This window comes from Cetorhinus maximus, chromosome 17 (assembly GCF_964194155.1).
Source record: "Cetorhinus maximus chromosome 17, sCetMax3.hap1.1, whole genome shotgun sequence".
NCBI classification, from domain to species: Eukaryota; Metazoa; Chordata; class Chondrichthyes; order Lamniformes; family Cetorhinidae; genus Cetorhinus; species Cetorhinus maximus.
In genome coordinates, this window is record NC_135895.1 from 38951593 (window position 1) to 38969685 (window position 18093).

At 41.1% G+C, this 18093-nt stretch overlaps 1 protein-coding gene across 2 annotated transcripts in view; it reads right to left on the minus strand.

Moving 5' to 3' along the window:
• plpp3 (phospholipid phosphatase 3) overlaps positions 1 to 18093 on the minus strand; it is a 146666-nt gene that overhangs the window by 6588 nt on the left and 121985 nt on the right. For both annotated transcript variants that reach the window (XM_078561038.1, XM_078561037.1), the window contains exon 5: positions 9165 to 9341. In XM_078561038.1, the coding sequence (XP_078417164.1) occupies positions 9165 to 9341 (177 nt within the window). The remainder of the gene's footprint in view (positions 1 to 9164; positions 9342 to 18093) is intronic.

Here is an 18093-nt window from a genome sequence, read left to right on the forward strand (position 1 = left end):
GAAGAAAAATCGCAATCACACTGCTTCCTGAAAGAACTGAAATACCTGCATATCTGTAGGTTCGTAATGTTTCAGTTTTTTTAAACTATATTTTAGTATATTGAAGCAAAGTAGCTCTCTAACAGTATGAATAATACAGTCGTACATGTGCTGCTGTGGTGGGTTGAAATTAGGTTGGTTCCCCCTCTCCGCCAAGCTCCCTTCAGTCATTGGGTCCTATTTCAGTCTATTATACAAGCAGAAAAGCTGAGACCTGTCCTAACAATCAATGCATATTTTACTGCCTACTTAAAGGTTATGTTGGAATCTTCTACTTATGTGATCAGTAGCCTGCAATTACTTGTGTCCATTCATGGACAGGAGCAGCAGACCCATCCCACATCTCAGTAAAAAATTACGGCTTGTAAATCAGAGACTCTCATTTATGAAAACTGAAACAAAGGGACCAATATCAAGGAATAACTAACAGTAGAAATTTATGTACTATAATATTTTAAACCATGGCTCAGTGAGCAGCACTCTTGCTCCTGAGTCAGAAGGCTGTGGGTTCAAGTCCACCTGCAGAGGTCTGAGCACACAAGTCCCAGCTGACACTGCAGTACTGAGGGACTGTCAGAGGTGCTATCTTTTGTATGAGGCATGAAACCAAGGTCCCATCTGTTCTCTCAGTTGAACAGAAAGAACCCATGACACTATTTCAAAGTAAAACAGGAGAGTTATCCCCAATGTCCTAGCCAGTGTTTATCCCTCAATCAACATCACAAAAACAAAACTGGTCATTATTATATTACTTTTTGTGGGAACCTACAATGTGAAGATTGGCTGTTGTGTTACAAAATGACTATACATCAGAAGTCCTTCATTGGCTGTAAAGCACATTGGGATCTCCTAAGGTCATGAAAGGCACTATATAAATATAAGTCTTTCATTTATACTTTTTTAACCCTACTCAATTTGACTATATGGGTAATCCAAGTTAACAATCTCCAATCAAAACAATATTATATAAAATACATATTATGGCTTGGGTTCATTTATGTATATATTATAAATATCTTCAAATTATCCCCTCCCCAGGTCACATAACACTTTTTTGGTTCGTAAAGCCTAGAGTAATTTGGCATGAGCAATATTTCTGGTTCCCAAAAAGTTTTTGGAGCTATTCTTAGTAACTGTTGCCTTAAATTTAAGTGATTCTAAGTAACTACAAGATGCTAGAAGAGAGAACTAGAATGGGCACTCACAAGCCCTCGAGAATTTAAAAACTAGCTATTTCATAGTCTGGCCACTCCTTGATTCTTTGAATGACACTGAATCCTCAAATAATGAAGTGAAGCAGCCAAGCCCCTGAATTTATATCATTTTGAAGAATGCCTTTGAGCTAGAGAATCCTATCCATGACAACATTTGGTTCACCGCACCATCAGTTTAAAAATTATTTCCCCCTTTTCCTAACTGCTGAAATGTGCATCAATACCATATATTTACACTGCCGCCATTCTCTCTCTCTCTCTGTCTCATAACTGTTTCCAGGGTTGAGAAGGGAAACCATGCAGTGAATGTAACATTAGAAAAACCGACCCCACTGCAATAAAGTGTAATATATTTAAAACTGATAGTTTAGACTTAAAAGCAAACATTGGTGCTTTTTTTCTTAAAAGAGATGCCTCCATCTATTTATGGTAAAAATGTCACAAAAAATATCTGAAGGAAATTGTAACATACAACATAGGTTTCTTAAAAAAACAAAGAAACATTTTAAATAGAAACACAGATCTTTGAAAACAGAATAAGTTGAGTAAACTGTTTCATTCATTTATCTCATCAGAAATACACAGAAAATAGTTTTAATATTTAAAACATGTGCACTGGTAAATTATTTAAATGCTAATCACTAACTGTTACAGATATTACTTTGTTTTAAATAGGTTGCGCCCAGGATTCTTATAAACTTGTTTTTCAATAAATTGTTAACCCTATTGCCAGTCTAAGCAAGGTTTGCAAATACCAATTTTCCACTAAATTCAAAATCTTAAACTTGTGATAAAAATACTAGAACATTTGGTGTATTCAGGGTCCACTTTCTTTGACTTCTTTTAAAATATACTGTACAGGCCGTTGTCTTTGCTCTTCCTTCTTTAATCCTAAAGATTATTTTTACCTATTGTTAAGCCTGTCTGCATCACATACCTTCACATTAGACCAACTTGGGTAGCTAAAGCTAATGTATTCCCAGGCCAGTAACACTGTGCAACAGGGTCCTTAGAGGTGAATTACAGTTCCTTAGTTTGAATCAACACACTGGCCCGTAACTTCCACGATCCCCGTGTCGGATTTGGGGGGTACCCCAAAGATGCACTGGGGAATCTCTCTGACAAGTTCCCAGGTAAGGGTTTGCAGAATTGCCCAGAAGTGCACACTTCCACTGGACAATTGCGCTGCACTGGGAACCATCCGAAAATGCGATTTAAATCGCAAACTTCAGATGGTTCCACCAGGGTTATACCAATGGTTACCCAGAAAAGTTAGAAGAATTAAAACCTCTTCTAACTTCTGAGTAACTATTATTACAACCTAGACTGATCCCATGGGACTCCCCCACACCCTTGATACCTCCCCCCAACCAACGGGACTGCCCCCATCTCCCCCCCAACCCTGGTCTCTGACATGCTCCCACCTCCCCCCCTGACCTCGGACTCCTGAACTTCCCACCGCTGGACCTCAGACACCTCCCCCCAAGGCTTCCAACTCCCCCACTCCTCCCTGGGCCTCCGACCGACACCCCCCGCCCTAGAACCCCCGGACCACCCTCCCACCAACCCCTGAAGCACGCCACCCCCCCCCCCCCCCCCCCCCACCAATCCCCCAGACACCTGCAACCACCCCAGACACCCCCAAGCCCTATCTACTTACCTTAGACCCTTACCTTCCCCTGGCCTGTCAATTTCCCTGGCCTTTTAAACATACCTGCTTTACAGAAGCTGGTGCTATAAAAAAAGGGGCGTAACTTCCTTGAATGCGCTGGATGTAGACTTCACTGGGGCCTGCAAGGAGTCTAACCCTAACCCTAACCCTGCAGGCCCCAAGCAGCTCCGGTAAATGGAAGTGTCACGTTACTTTCAAGACCAGGTAAATCTGCATTTATTTCTTCTCATTTCTGCAGGCTAGCACTTTCCGATGCTAGTCGGAGGTTACGGCCCATTGTTTTCCAATCTAATGGGGCTTCTCCAGCATCCAACCACTTCCACAGGTTAGCTAGCAGCCCCGTATAAATCTCACCCTTGTCTCTTTTAATACTCTATAATAATACAATCCATCCCTGAGGCTTTGTTTGCTCAGACTCCTTTTAACATAACTCCATTTTGTTCATGCTGAGTTTTTCCAGGTATTTTTGTTTTTGTTCTAGATTTCCAGCATCCACGATATTTTGCTTTTATCCATTTTGTTCATATTGGAGTTGTACATTAATTATCTCAGATTGTAGGGGCATGTTATCGGCGCCTTCCCTAGCAAACACTTCAAGGAGTAATTATTGGTTTTTGAAACTATTTTATGCTCATCTTTATTTCAATCATGTTTGCGTCCTTTAGGGTCCCCCTCGTCTTCGATTCTGACTAATTGCAAAAGCACAAAAGCATTTATTGTTCTTCTGTTTAGCTTTTGCAGCCAAACCCATGACCAGATTTCCTTTGCCCCTGTGTGATTTAGTGATCATTGAAGATATATTCATTCCAGTACTGCCCCTCTCCTTTCTCCCTATGTAAGTTTAAAATTTAGTTTTTCTTACTTATTTCACACTGGATTATTTATTAATCCATTTCAGATTATGTTTATTTAGATTATGTTTGCTACACTTAAATTTGTATTTATCTCCAAGTTCTGCAGTATGACTTTAGAAATATTCCTTTTATACTCAGCTGAGATGTTAACTCATTCCCTTCTTCCCTCTCCCTCCACCCACTCTGGTTAATTATAATAGAGCTGTTTTCTCATTCCATTGAAAATGTCTTTTTAAAATTAGCTGTTGGCCCTGAGAAGCTCAATATCAGATCACACTGAGCTTAATTTTTCTATGTGTGCCACCATTTGTGATCTCTATATGTTACCTGAGGCACTTACTATTATCAAGTCAAGCTGTTTATTACCTCTTGGGGCTTACTTCGTACATTGGATCACAAAGCAGCAAACAGTATATCTGCTAATTAGGACCTAAGCCCCTCAGGGATTCCCAATTTGAAGGTCATTGGCTGAAATCTCCCATTAAAATTGCCACCCACTTTTCATATACCCTTCTTATCTAAGTTATCTGATCATAAAAATGTTTGTAGCTTAGAAAAGAATAAGGAAAGACTTAGTGTTTATATCACACTTTTCATGACCTCAGGACATCCCAAAGTACTTTACAGCCAATAAAGTACTTTTGAAATGTAGTCACTGTTATAATATAGCCAAATTGTTTTTTGTGGGACCTTGGTGTAAACTATGGGATAACGAGTGAATAATCTGCTTCGGTGATGTTGATTATAAACAGATTATCTCATCATTATCACAAATGTGTGCAAATTAGCTGCCGCTTTATCTGCCTTAAAACATTGCCTATATTTTTTTTTAAAAGCCAAAATAAGATACTTAATTGGCTGTAGGGCACTTTGGGACATCCTGAGGTTATGAAAGGTACAATATAAATGCAGTTTTTTTACTCTTTTTATTCAGTCCTAATGTGAGAGCCACCTAGCAACATAATCGGGGCCTCAATGCATATAAAATAGATCATACACCTAATAGCTGTGCACTTTAGTGAGATTAACATTAACTTGTCAATAGCTACATCTTAACCATAAATAACCAAGAATTGCAGAAAACTATTGTTACGACCGCCAGACTTGATATGATAGTTGTGTTTTAAATGGTCTCTTTTAATTTAAGGTAAAACAAAGTGTCTTGGAATAGGGAATGGTGTGAAGTTGTACTGTACTCTGCCCAGTGACAGCCCATAGGATCGGATAGTCATGGGGATAGGAGGCCCAGGTCCAGTCCTATTGAAAGTCAGGTGCAAACTTTAATATCTGGACATGAAGGAGGAGCCAACTGTTCTTGCTGCTTGCACACTCACGGACTCTCAGAGGCAGCCAGACCAAAAGCAGGCGCTGCTATGTCAGGCAAACGAAAAGGAATGTTCTTCGGTTATTCAACAAGCGGACTGTTGGTAAAAATGGAACCCGTCTGAAGGAATGGAGCTTGTTGTGGAGAGTTGAAAACCAAAGGCGCCAGTGGGTACCTTGCTGCTTGAAGCCCATTCAAATATGCTCAGAAGATTGAGTGAAGGGGATTTTGTTTAAAAGGACACTGGCAGGTTCACCCTGGTCGGGCAGGGAGAAACAGCCTGTTGAATCGCCGAGAGACATTTGTGACTTTAAACACAAGGCTATGTATCTGCTGAGAATGTGCCATAATGTATAAACATGGCATGCAGTTTGCAGTTGTGTTAAGAAATTACTGAGGGGGAGGCTGTGGCATAGCAGTACAGTCACTGGACTAGTATTCCAGAGACGCAGGGCTCTGGTGACTTGGGTTCGAATCCCACCATGACAGATGGTGACATTTGAATTCAATAAAAATCTGGAATTAAAAGCCTGATGATGACCGCAAAGCCATTGCCGATTGATGTAAAAACCCATCTGGTTCACTAACACCCTTTAGGGAAGGAAATCTACTGTCCTTACCTGGTATGGCCTACATGTGACTCCAGACCCACAGCAATGTGGTTGACTCTTAAAATGCCCTCTGAACAAGGGCAATTAGGGATGGGAAATAAATGCTGGCCTAGCCATCGATGCCCACATCCCATGAACGAGCAAAAAATAGGAACCCTTTCTGTATTTTAGTGTATTCGTTGCCTAATAAGTAATGTTAGTCAATGTCGACTTTAGTTTGTTTGTTACAGTAAAAGTCTTCAAACTTGAAATCTTGTCACGTGATTCTTTTGCGTTGGTCACTGGGAAGTTTATATCTCTTTTTTAAAAGTTATTGGTCTCTACGGGGATTGTAACACTATCAAACCAAGAGTTCAGAGTAAGAGTGATTCAAATTGATTTGTTAATGATAAAGGCAAAATACTGCGGATGCTGGAAATCCGAAACAAAAACAAAAAATGCTGGAAAAACTCAGTAGATCTGACAGCATCTGTGGAGAGAAAGGCAGAGATAACGTTTCAAGTCTGTATGGCTCTTCTTCAGACTCTAAAGAGTCATACGGACTCGAAACATTGGGCAGAATTTTGTCCTCAGTTGGCGGGTGGGCAGCCGAACTCCGCTGCCAAAACGGGGCCCACCCAGCAGCCTGCCTGACAGGAAGCACTATGCGCTTCCTGTGCGGGGGGGAGAGGGATTCCCCATCTGTCAAAGTGCGCTCTTTCGCACATGCGCGCGAAAGAGCGCACTGCTCCCTGAGACTAAGTGCTGTCTCAGGGAGATTAGTGACAACTTAAAATCATGAAAAATAGAAAAATAAAAAAATTATTAACTTGTCCCCCTCATGTGACAATGTCACATGTGATAGGACATGTTAATAAATCTCACATAAACTTTATTAAAGTTTTTAAAAACGAACATGAAACCTCATCCCGCCAGTGGATGAAGTTTCATGTTTTATCAGAAGCCCACTGGGGCTCCTGGCCTGCCTGCCATCCTTAAGGTTGGATCCATTAACCTGTTGCTTTATGGTATAATGTAATATGGATTATAACACTGCGTGATGCTACCTTTAAAGCATAGCCCTCTAATTCTGAGGCACTGGATTGTTTGTTTATACCAATCATTTGATATTTTGGGATTAAAATTAACTTTTCTCCTTCATTATTGGGAGCTGCTGCTCTATCAAAAACACAAAAGGGAAAAACCATTTTTAATGTCACAGGAAGTATTTGAAAATTATGGAGATAGTTCGCTAGGATAATTTTTTAAACACCTTTTAATGGCATTGGTATATGGACTTTTGTGGCATACTACATTATTGGATTCCAGTGCGAAGACTTTGAATTTAATACTATAATCATTTATACTGTGGTGGCAAAGTTTGCAATTTTGTGCAGACTTTCCCGGAAGTTATAACCTAAAACTAAAACGAAAAAGATTTCTTTGCACCATCAATCATGTGACTGCATTCAACTGTTTGCACTGTCATCTAACAATTATTTTGCAAGATATTTCACAGAAGGATACTGAACAAAGCCAAAACTAATCCTTCTTAGAAATATTGTGGGAGGAACAACATTCATAACTGCAAAGGAAAACGTTATTAACAAATGGATGTGGATTGGATTTGACTGCATATTAGTTTTCTTTACATTACATTATATTCTGTGGAAAATATTATTGATAAACTGTACTCTGGCTGCACAATGATACTGAATTCTTGGTTACGAGTACATATCCAGATCTGCACATAGTAGGAAATGTTATAAAATCAACAGTTATATACATCTCAACAGACACATCATTATTTACTCAACCACCCATCAAGCCTTTCAACAGCATCTTCCAAATCCACGGACTCTGCTGCCTTGAAGGACAAGAGCAGCAGGCACATGAGAACACTTCCACCTGTAAGTTCCCCTCCAAGCCATACACCATCCTCATGTGGAATGGTATCATCATTCCTTCACTGTCATTGGATCAAAAACCTGGAACTCACTCCTTCCAGCACTGTGGGAGTACTTCACTAGGTGGACTGCAATGGTTTAAGAAGACAGCAAACTATTCCCTTCCTAAGAGCAATTAGGGATGCACAATAAATGTTGGCCTTGTCAATAATGCTCACATCCCAGGAAAGAAGGAAAAAAGACTCCATCAGATAAAAATAACCAAACAATGCCTCATGCTGTCATTCCTTATTTCCAGTTAAATACATTATCTGTCTTTAAGAGTCAAAGAGGTAGAATGATGTTTTGTCAGGAGACAAAAGTCTTCATTTCAGGATAAATATGGCTCATGAATTGCAACGTCTCGCTTGGTATGCATCAAGATTCAGAATCACTCCTAGGTTCAGTTTTAAAGAGGGTACGTTTCCTTACGATAGCTAAATCCAATGATGAAATGGACCCAATGATGAAATCTGTGCAAAAGCTTCAAGGTTAAGCTCAACTACAGTATTAGCAGGTGTATATAGAAAGTGGGCCTAAAATGTAGTTGTGAAGTATACATGTCTACGTAAATTCATCACCTTTTTATACCCAAAACTTTTCTTTTGCATTAAACTATTGTCATTTCCTGAGCATTGCAGGTAGCCCAGAGAACAACATCTAAGGACAGTGGCTTGTTAATCATTATCGAATTTCATACAGTCTGTGTTTATCACTATCTACCACACAGCTTCTTAGCCTCGCAATAAGTGTTCAAATATCTGATCATTGAATTGAGATATTCTAATCAAAACAATCAAACTCAACGAATAAACGGCTAAATGGACAAACTGCAGTTTTTCCACTGTAGCCAACAGTGTACAGTAAAATATCCATACACTTCTTTAATTGCGGTAAGATGACTTATTGGTTCTAAGTAAATATTATTAGTTCACACGGATGTGTGGACTCAACTTAAACCACATCAAAGTGTCTGTTGTTTGGTGTACTTGTTGGTAATATCTGACGCTCAAACCTTTTCAGCTTCTTTGCTAGAGAGCTAAAGCAAAATTTAAATTGACATCAACAAAACCAAAAGTTTGCTGCTGTGATTTTGGTCACTGAACCAAAGTAAAACGCAGCCAACAAGTTTTAATCCATGCCGCATGATTTCTTTTCCGGACTGCCTTTCTCTTTTCTGTGGTATAAATTATAGTCCCGCAGCAGAATGAGTATAGACATATCCTCCAAATGTAATGCTGACCTCAACTAAGAGAAGCTGTAATCAACTGTTCCCCAAGCATGATGAGCACAGATTCTTGAGCCAATAGTATTTTCTCACAGAAAAAAATTGGCAGGTATAACAAAAGTAGGTAATCATTTCCACTCTCCACATTCCCTCTGTTCTCCGTTCTCAGGGAGCTGTGATTGCTAAGTGTGGAGTCAGATTTGAAGTGTGATTCATGGCCACTGAGGAACTGTTTTAGACTCTCAAAAGCTGATTCTTCTAAGAAAGGATTGCAAAATACAATGACATAATACTTACTATGAAATAAGCCACCAGGGCTCCCTGCACAAAGCCAGCCAAAACGTCTGTGGGATGATGCTTATGGTCTGAGACACGAGACAGCCCAGTGTAAAAAGCCATCATCACCAACGTGAACTGGAGCAGGGGTCGAAGGAGCCTGCCTCCTCTCCACGTGAACCGGGCCTGTAAGTAAAACTGAAGAGATAAAGAGAGGGAGATTTAGTTTCTAAAATTAATATTACTTTTTCCAAATGTCACACTTTCTAATGTCATCATAAAAATGGACAATATACCAACGAAGTTCCAAAACGGCACCACCTATCACTTGTGGTGTTGAGACACAAATGCCATGAAATTGGATAAGGCACGATTAACCCACACCTGTTCCTTCAATGAAATGGCTGGGGAAAAGTGTCCATGCGGGAAGAGCACTTAAAGCTGCCGTAATAAGGCAGAATGCATACTCCAAGGTTCACTTGGGGCAGAAGGTGGACAGAAGGAGAGAGGTTCTCTAGCAACAGGGAACCAGAAGATAGACAGGAGACGAGGGAGGTTCTATCAACAGAGAACCAGAGGGCCCTCCAGACATACACTGAGGGCAGAATCTTGTGAAGGTGGCGGGGGTCTGGGCAGCTGGCCAGAGAACTGGCAAGAGCCCCACGTTGCTTCTTTTCGGGATGGCCCGCCACATCTTGTACCTTCCTACAGGATCAAAGGTCTTGGGAATGGAAGTCACGCCCACCAGGACCTGTCAGTCATTCAGAGGCCGGTAGCTCTTCTGCACTCAGCAGTTTCACCAGGGAGGCAGTGACTGCTTCCAGTACTGCTCCTAGTTGAGGCCTTGCATCAAGGAAGGTCCTAGGCACAGGTGAGTGTTCACGGGAAGGAGGAAGCCCCAGGGGAGGGGCTTGACAGCAAGGGCAGGGGCCTGGCTCTCAGCAGGCCCCACCCTTCCAAATGCTGGATCCCTCAATCAGGCACTGAGTGCCTTTGAACCAGAGATCTTCTTGGGAACCCACAAGCAAACAGCCCAGCATTTGCTTGTCATGCTCCCACATGGCAAACCCTCTGCCCATCACTGGGTTAATACCAGTGGCAGAGGAATAAGGCCCGAAAGTGGGCATTAATTAGCCACATAAGGGCTTCAAATGGCATTGCAGCAGAAAGGCCATCCACCAGCCTTCCCATCATGAACTTAATTGGGAAGGTGACAGGGTCCCCACCTGCTACCTCCCACCAAAATAATGCCCCCCACCACAAAATTCGTTATGGGGAGGGCATAGATTCTGCCCTGAGAAGGCAGTGGAGCAGATTATCATGGTCAATGCCTGCAATGTAGCCCTGAGGACCTGGCTACGGTGCCACAAGAAGTTCACTGACCTCACACGAGTAGTCAAGATGAGTGGCATTTCCTTACAAATGAACCACTAACCTCACACATAGTTCAATTCATCACCACTGCTTCACTCACTTACCAACGATCTCTATCGATCACAACTCATACTGCACATTCATAGCTTTATCTCAACCTCACACATTTAGCAATGCTGCAAGCATCACATCCACATCTCAGCTGGCACAAAATTCCAGCCATTCAAGCATGACCATTCGGGAAATATTCTGATCTATCTTTCTTGGGTCGAAAGTGGATGACCTCATACTATCCCATCTACACTATTTACTGTGCCTCCTAGTTTAGTGTCATCAGGTACACATTTGTTTTTATTTACCCTCAGCCGTTTGAATTTTTTTTTAAAGTCACTTTTTTTAAATTAAATTTTCTTAATTCAGCCATTTCTGCCTCCAGCTACAGTCACCAAGATCACAAATGTCTTATACTGAACTCAATCACATTCATGCCTTGAATCTTGCACCATTATGGAAATGATATGAAGGTTAACAGAAGTGAGACCACAAAGTAATAACTCCCCATTCCAGACAAATTGTCCAATGTTCAATTTGTTGGAACATTTAATGATCCTAGATTTGAATACGCATCAGCTTGCATTGATATGTAGCAAGTTACATTCACAACACACGAGTGCCAGGCAATGACCATCTCCAAAATAGAATACAACTATCTCCCCATGACATTCAATGGCATTACTATTGCTGAATCCCTACTATCAAAATCTTGGGGATTACCATTGACTAGAAACTGACCTGAACCAGTCATATAAATACTGTGGCTACAAGAGCAGGTCAGAAGCTTGGAATTCTGCAGCGTGTAACTCACGTCCTGACTCCCCAAAGCCTGTCCACCATTTACAAGGCACAAGTCAAGAGTGTGGTGGAATACGTCCCACTTGCCTGGATGAGTGCAGCTCCAACAGCACTCAAGAAGCTCGACTCTATACAGGACAAAGAAGCCTGATGACTGGCACCACCTACACCACCTTAAAAACTCACTCCCTTCAGAACTGACACACAATGGCAGCCAGTATGTACCATCTACAAGGTGCACTGTAGCAACTCACCAAGACTCCTTCGACAGCACCTCCCAGATGCATGACCACTACCATCTAGAAGGACAAGGGCAGCAGATGCATGGGAACACCACCATCTGCAAGTTCCCCTCCACACCACTCACCAATCTGACTTGGAAATATATCGCCGTTCCTTCACTGTCGCTGGGTCAAAATCCTGGGACCCCCGTCCTAACAGCACTGTTGGTGTACCATGTCCCATATCCCATGAAAGAATATTTTTAAAAATCTGCAGTTTAGTTCTGGGCACAGTCTCTACAATTCTCGTCAGCATCAGGATAATTCATATCACATTTTATTTGACGATATATTTTAATTTCTCCTCATCACCCTTCCTGTCAATTGTTCATTTTTCTTGGCCAAGGCCTCTTAGCTCCATTAATCAGTTCCATGGCTGACTGACAGGATACACTTGTAAATGGCATGATTGGTTTTTCTGATTCCAAAAAATTTTCACCCTGGAGACAGATTGCTTCATTCCTATGCAATCAATAACCCTCTCCAAATTATGCTCAGATACAGTTCAAATGCCGCCTAAAACTAGAAACCTGGCCTTGATGTATTATAATACATTGGTTGGATTAATTATTGTGCTGGTAACAAGTTAATCAAAGTAAACCGAGAACTGCCAGGCCTTAGTATCCATGCAAGTCATTAAATAATCATAAATCCAACAGAAAGTCTCAATCAGTGTAACTGCACTTTGAATTACTAATAATCAATGGTACAAAAATGTTTATTACTCGAAGCAGATGTTCAGATTTAACTCAATAAACACTGAGGATAGCATTTAACATGAATCCAAATTGAACAGCCCAAGAAGACAGTTGATATTAGTGGGTATAACCACTGTAACAATGTGTAATAAGCAAATTAAAAACATTTGCGCGAACTGCAACAAATAGTTCCGTCATCTTCCTACAATATGGTTTGTGCAGTCAATTCCTGTTTATACCTGTGGTGTGTTTTAACTGCATATAAAATAAATGAGATCTAATTAGAAAGAAAATAACGTGGACCGCACACAAAATTATAAACACCATGGCAACTGCACGCATCCAGACATCTGAAGTGCATGCCTCTCTCGTGTGTAGCTTCCTACCCACTGCTACACACATAAAACAATAACAGCTTGTACTTATACAACACCTATAACATGATAACACTCCTATGAAGCGCATTGGGATGTTTTAACAAGAGTGTCCACTTAAAGGATACATTACAAGAAAAAGCTATGTATTTTTTATATGATCCTTAAGAACTGATTAACACTAGAGCATTTTATTTTATGGCAATTAGACTTGAACACATGAAAAGGGACAGCTAAAGAAATTGTAAAACATAGCAGGGTAAACAATTAAGAAATGGCCATTTGCGATTTGAATAGTTGAATGAACTGGAAATTTGAACTTAAAACATTGAAATTAGAATGGATATTCACTTATTCAAAGTAGGATCTACTCAGGGTAGCGCTCAAGAAAACACCTCATTCTGACCTTCATAGGCAGCGATTATTTGCAAACTCCTCTACATGCTAATTTGCTTTAATTAATTCTTAGATGGTTGGCATCTTGGAACATCAAGAAATAATGCAATAGAAATGTACGATAGGTTCAATTTCTGATATTTCCAGATTTCAGCCATGTGGTCGTGGGTTGAAGCTTGGTGGAAATCAGGCAAGCCAATGACAATGCAAAAACCGGAGGGATAATTGTCCCCACGGCATATCATAAACCTCCGAGCTGGCAGGTCAGGACAGCAGTGGTCGAGGCCTGGAACCAATGTACCTTTCTTCTAGGTATGTTGCTCAGGAGAAAGGTAAGAGGGGTAGTCGTGAAAGCTAAGACTACATAAGGAAACATCAAGCTTCCACAGATAGATTATTATGATGCTGGTGGCCCCAGTCAGGAAACCAGTCTTGTACAGTTTTCCTTACATCAGTTCAGGAGCATAGTTTTGCAGATGAATTTTGAAGTAAGTGTTCATTCATAAATCATTATCTTGGAGCATTCCTTTAAGGCAACATTATTACTTAACACAAGGCCAATTATTGTCTTAAAGTTGCCAGTTTACAATAGAACATGAGCCACCCGCCATCATTAACTTCCTTGGCTTTGACTGCAGATTGCAGTTGAGGGGAGTGAGGGGAACATTCTGTTCTCTGCAGTAGTTGAACTCAAAGAACTTGTGAAAATTTGACTTAGCTCCAATTTCAGCACTGATTTTTTATTAAAAAATCGAAAATCATTTCCAATTTCATTCTCAGATTTACCTATGTCCCAAGCTTTATGGAATCAATGGTCTCTCAATTATATGGTGTCTCCCAGTAAAGTTACTGATAAAACCCACCCATGATAGAACAAATAATGGGCCAAAATTTTAAAATGCAGCAAAAATGACCAGTTTCACAAATAAATGCCTTACGCTTCAAGGAAGCCTTAAAAAAACTGTCTAATGCTATAATGGCTTTGGGTGATTTTTCAGGCCCATTGCATATGCTAACGAGGATCTCAATGCCTATTTTAGGGCTCCTCTAAAATTGGGCTGACCTGAGCAAACAGGTGCTGGATCTGCTCTACACAGGGTTTCCTGGCCGCAAGAGGCACTGGATTCTCACTTAAATTATTGAAATGAGACTCAAGACCCAATTTTGGGCCAGCTGCGGGCCACTCGGGGTTGGGCTTGCGCACATGAATTTTATTTCTCTTTTTGTTTGTTTTACATTTACAGTGAAGGAACACCCATGTGGAATTCTTTGTGGGGGCAGAGTTCCACAGTTCGCAAAAGTAGACAACTATGAGCCCAAATACTGCTGCAATCCACAAATGGTTAGCCTTTCATGCTGTTAATACATGGTAATAGCAACCAGAAATAGACAAGGCATGCTGCAGCAACAGCTGATGGTTACTCAACTGAAAGCTTGAGTATATACTCTGACTTTAAGTAAAGATTAAACCAAGCAATAATCCTGCTATTGAGATAGAGCTATTTACAGTTCAGCTGGAGGCGGGCAGAGGTTCTGCCCCTAAAGAATTTATCTCACGGCTGTTTTCTCATAAGCTGCAGAGCAGATCCCCCTGCCAGTTCCTGTCGAAATGCAGGGACACAATGGGAAGTGGTAACAGGAAGCACACCACTCTTCCCACAAATCAAGGGAACAACAGTGAGTTAGCGAAGATATAGGCAAGAGGAGACCACAAGCACTGGAAACCACTCCAGCAAATTGCTGCTTTCCTGTACAAGCTGGCGGAAGAGGCAGACATAGAACTGAGCTCAGTATATTTTAGGTGTCCCTACCCACAATGGGAAAGATTGTTGGTTCAGTAAATAAGCCGAGTTAAAAAAAGAAACCTCCTATCCCAAAACATTGAGAGTTTTTGCCATCATTTAATGGGTATCCTACAAAAGTACTATGCATGTCTAAAGAATTTGTGGTTAATCCTTCATATTTGTTCCACGAACAATCAACAAATTCTCAGTGACTTAACTTTCTTTACAGCTGCTTGCATTCCACGCAATCTGCCAGTAGTTAGTTAAGCAAAATTTCTGACATGGAAAAATCATAACAGACACGTGAAGCCTAGCATCATCTACAATTTTATATTATATTTTTCTATGGAACAACCTGTACAATATCTTTTTATGGAACCTCTAAATATTATACATTCCTTACAAATCCTAAAAATATTTATAAGTATTTAGGATATGCATCATGAGTGAATCTCCCTGGGTTTTGCTCATCATGAGCCAGAGGATATACATTGTACTGTAGCGTGGACCCACTAATTCCCAACATATGCACAGGGCGCTCCATTTATCCATATCCCTTCCCAAGCAATAAATCAGTGTCCACTTCACAGAATTACAGAATTTTAATGACACAGAAGGAGGCCATTCAACCCATCGTGTCTGCACCGGCTCTCCAAATGAGCATTATGACCTAGTGTCATTGCCCTGCATTTTCCCCGTACCCCTGCACATTGTCTCATCAGCTCATAGTTAATACTATTACTTTATTCTAAATAGTCTGTGTGTTGTGAGCTGCATATGAGAATTCCTGACATTATAACAGATCAAAATCTCTCACCTGCAATGCCAATCGGCTCCAAGAACAAAGCAACAATTTCACATAGGACCTTAGTGTTGGAGGGAGGGCTCATCTCTGTCCGACAAGCTAACATCAGGAGATTTATATAAAAATCAAGAGTTGCTATTTTTCTCAAACATAAATCAATATAGATTGACAGCTTGTAAACCTCATTCATGGTTTATTTAATCTCTAACAGGTCAGAACTCTTCACAAAAGCTATATTACTGAATCTGAAAATGCTTTACAAAAAACTTTTTAAAAATCCTGTTAACCCCACATGTGACTCCATCATCTCCCATACCAACCAACAGAGTTAAGTTGCCAATTAATGTCAGTCTTGTGATGTGTGTCCAGCCCTACTCGTAACCAACACCCTAGGAGCCCCAAGGCGATTATATCTAGATGGGATTGAAGCCTAGGTTCAAAGCCTAACCCATTGCACGAAACATCTAGCCACCTCTTGCACTTTAAATACATAACCGTCTGAGCGTAAGTTCCCAAAATTGCACCTGAACTAGGGAAGGTGAAATACTCCAGACTCAATGAATCTCACTAATTCCACTGTGTTGATGAATCCCGTTCCTTAAAATAAGCCCAGCTCCATGGGATTAAGTGGGCCTCGGTCTCTTTAAGCAGAACTCCCACTAATATGAAGTCTTCTCTCTCCAATACCAGCAGCTGAACCTGGGCTACAATTCCTCGGACAAGCTTCTACTTCAGTCCAAAACTCAGACAGGCCAGAAGCAGCAACGCACCACACTCCCCACCCCCATTTACTTCAAGAGCCTCCACCACCGCTGCAGTCTCTCACTCCAAAGGTACTGGCCAACAGGCCTGCACTTTCTCTTCCCAGGCCAAAGTCTTACTCACAGTTTTAGACTTTCTCTCTGTCTTGCCATCTTCTCATCTCCACCACCAGCCTCACTGCTGACCTTTCAGCACTGTAACATAATGGCTGCGGCTCAGGCAATAGTGAGTGGGCACGAAGTGGAACTAATCGGATAGTTCTTTCAAAAAACCAACATTGGCATGATATGGAAATTGCCTCCTTCTGTGCTCTATCATTTGATCTAACCATCACTTGAAAAAAGCAAAACACTGCAGCGGCTACAATCCAAACTGTCAATGATGGAACTCTAAAAGAGATGTGAAAGAGGCTAGAATTGGAAGAACTTGGAAATCTCGAATGGTTATAGGGCTGGAAGAGATTACAGAGATGGCAGGGGGGTGGGGCGGGGGTGTGTGTGTGTGTGTGTGTGTGTGCAGTTGGTGATGAGGTCATGAAAGAATTTGAAAACAAGGATGAGAATTTTAAAACCGACGCGTTGCCAGACTGGGAACCATGTAGGTCACAAGAATCACAAGGAGTAAAAGGAAACCACAAGGCTGTCATGTTTCCCCTCAGCTTGTCCTCCTGCCATAGTCTCGGAAACCCCTACAACTCCCCCCCCACCTCCGCCACCGCCCCTCACCTAAATGATCCAGCATTACACACCTCAAATATTGGAGAGCTGCCAGCCTTTCATTCCTTCCCTAAGGGGCAGCAATCCCGCCTCCAGTCTATTAGTGGCCAATTGGCTGCTAAATGGCTGCCGGGCAGCCAGTGCTCCCCTCAGCAGACTCTTTCCCACCAATGTTATAGTCAGGGGGCGCGAGGAATCCTGCGCTTCGTATAATTCAGTCCAAATTCTACTGCCAGATAATGCACGGTTTTAATGTACTATACAGTTTCTGCAAGACTCCCTGAACTCCAACTGCATTTGAGAACCTTCTACTGCAGTCGTGCAACATCTCTATTCTGCCACCAACCATCCTTGTACTTGCTCTGTAGATGACTGTCAACTAGTGCTGAATGTTACCAGTTTTGTGTGATGGGTTCATGTCCACTAGAAACTGGGTTCACAGCAGTCAAACTGATTCCACATTTAACCCCTACAGCTCAAAGATAGAGAAGGCATTATTCAAGACATCATTCTGTATTGAAAGTAAATACAAATTTCAGGGGAGAAGGAATATGTTGCTCAGTCCCAAAGTACAATTATTTCAAAAGCATGCAAATATTTCTTCTGGTCTTCAATATTTAGCACCAAGTTCTCACTGAATAAATAAGTCTAGATTTTTTGATTGGCGTTATTTGAACACCATTATTAACAGTTAACAGCAGGCTGAATATGTAGGCCATAAACTATTGAAAGAAAAAATGTGTCACAAATGATAATTTATTCCTGAATAAGTTTAAATTCTAAACTACATCGCCATCCAGGAAAGCATAACAAGGTATAGAGTTTAAAGAGTGGCCAAAATTGCTGGCAACAGCAGCTGCAATAACACAGTTCTGTGGTGTTAAAGTCACATTTATCGCTTCTTAAGG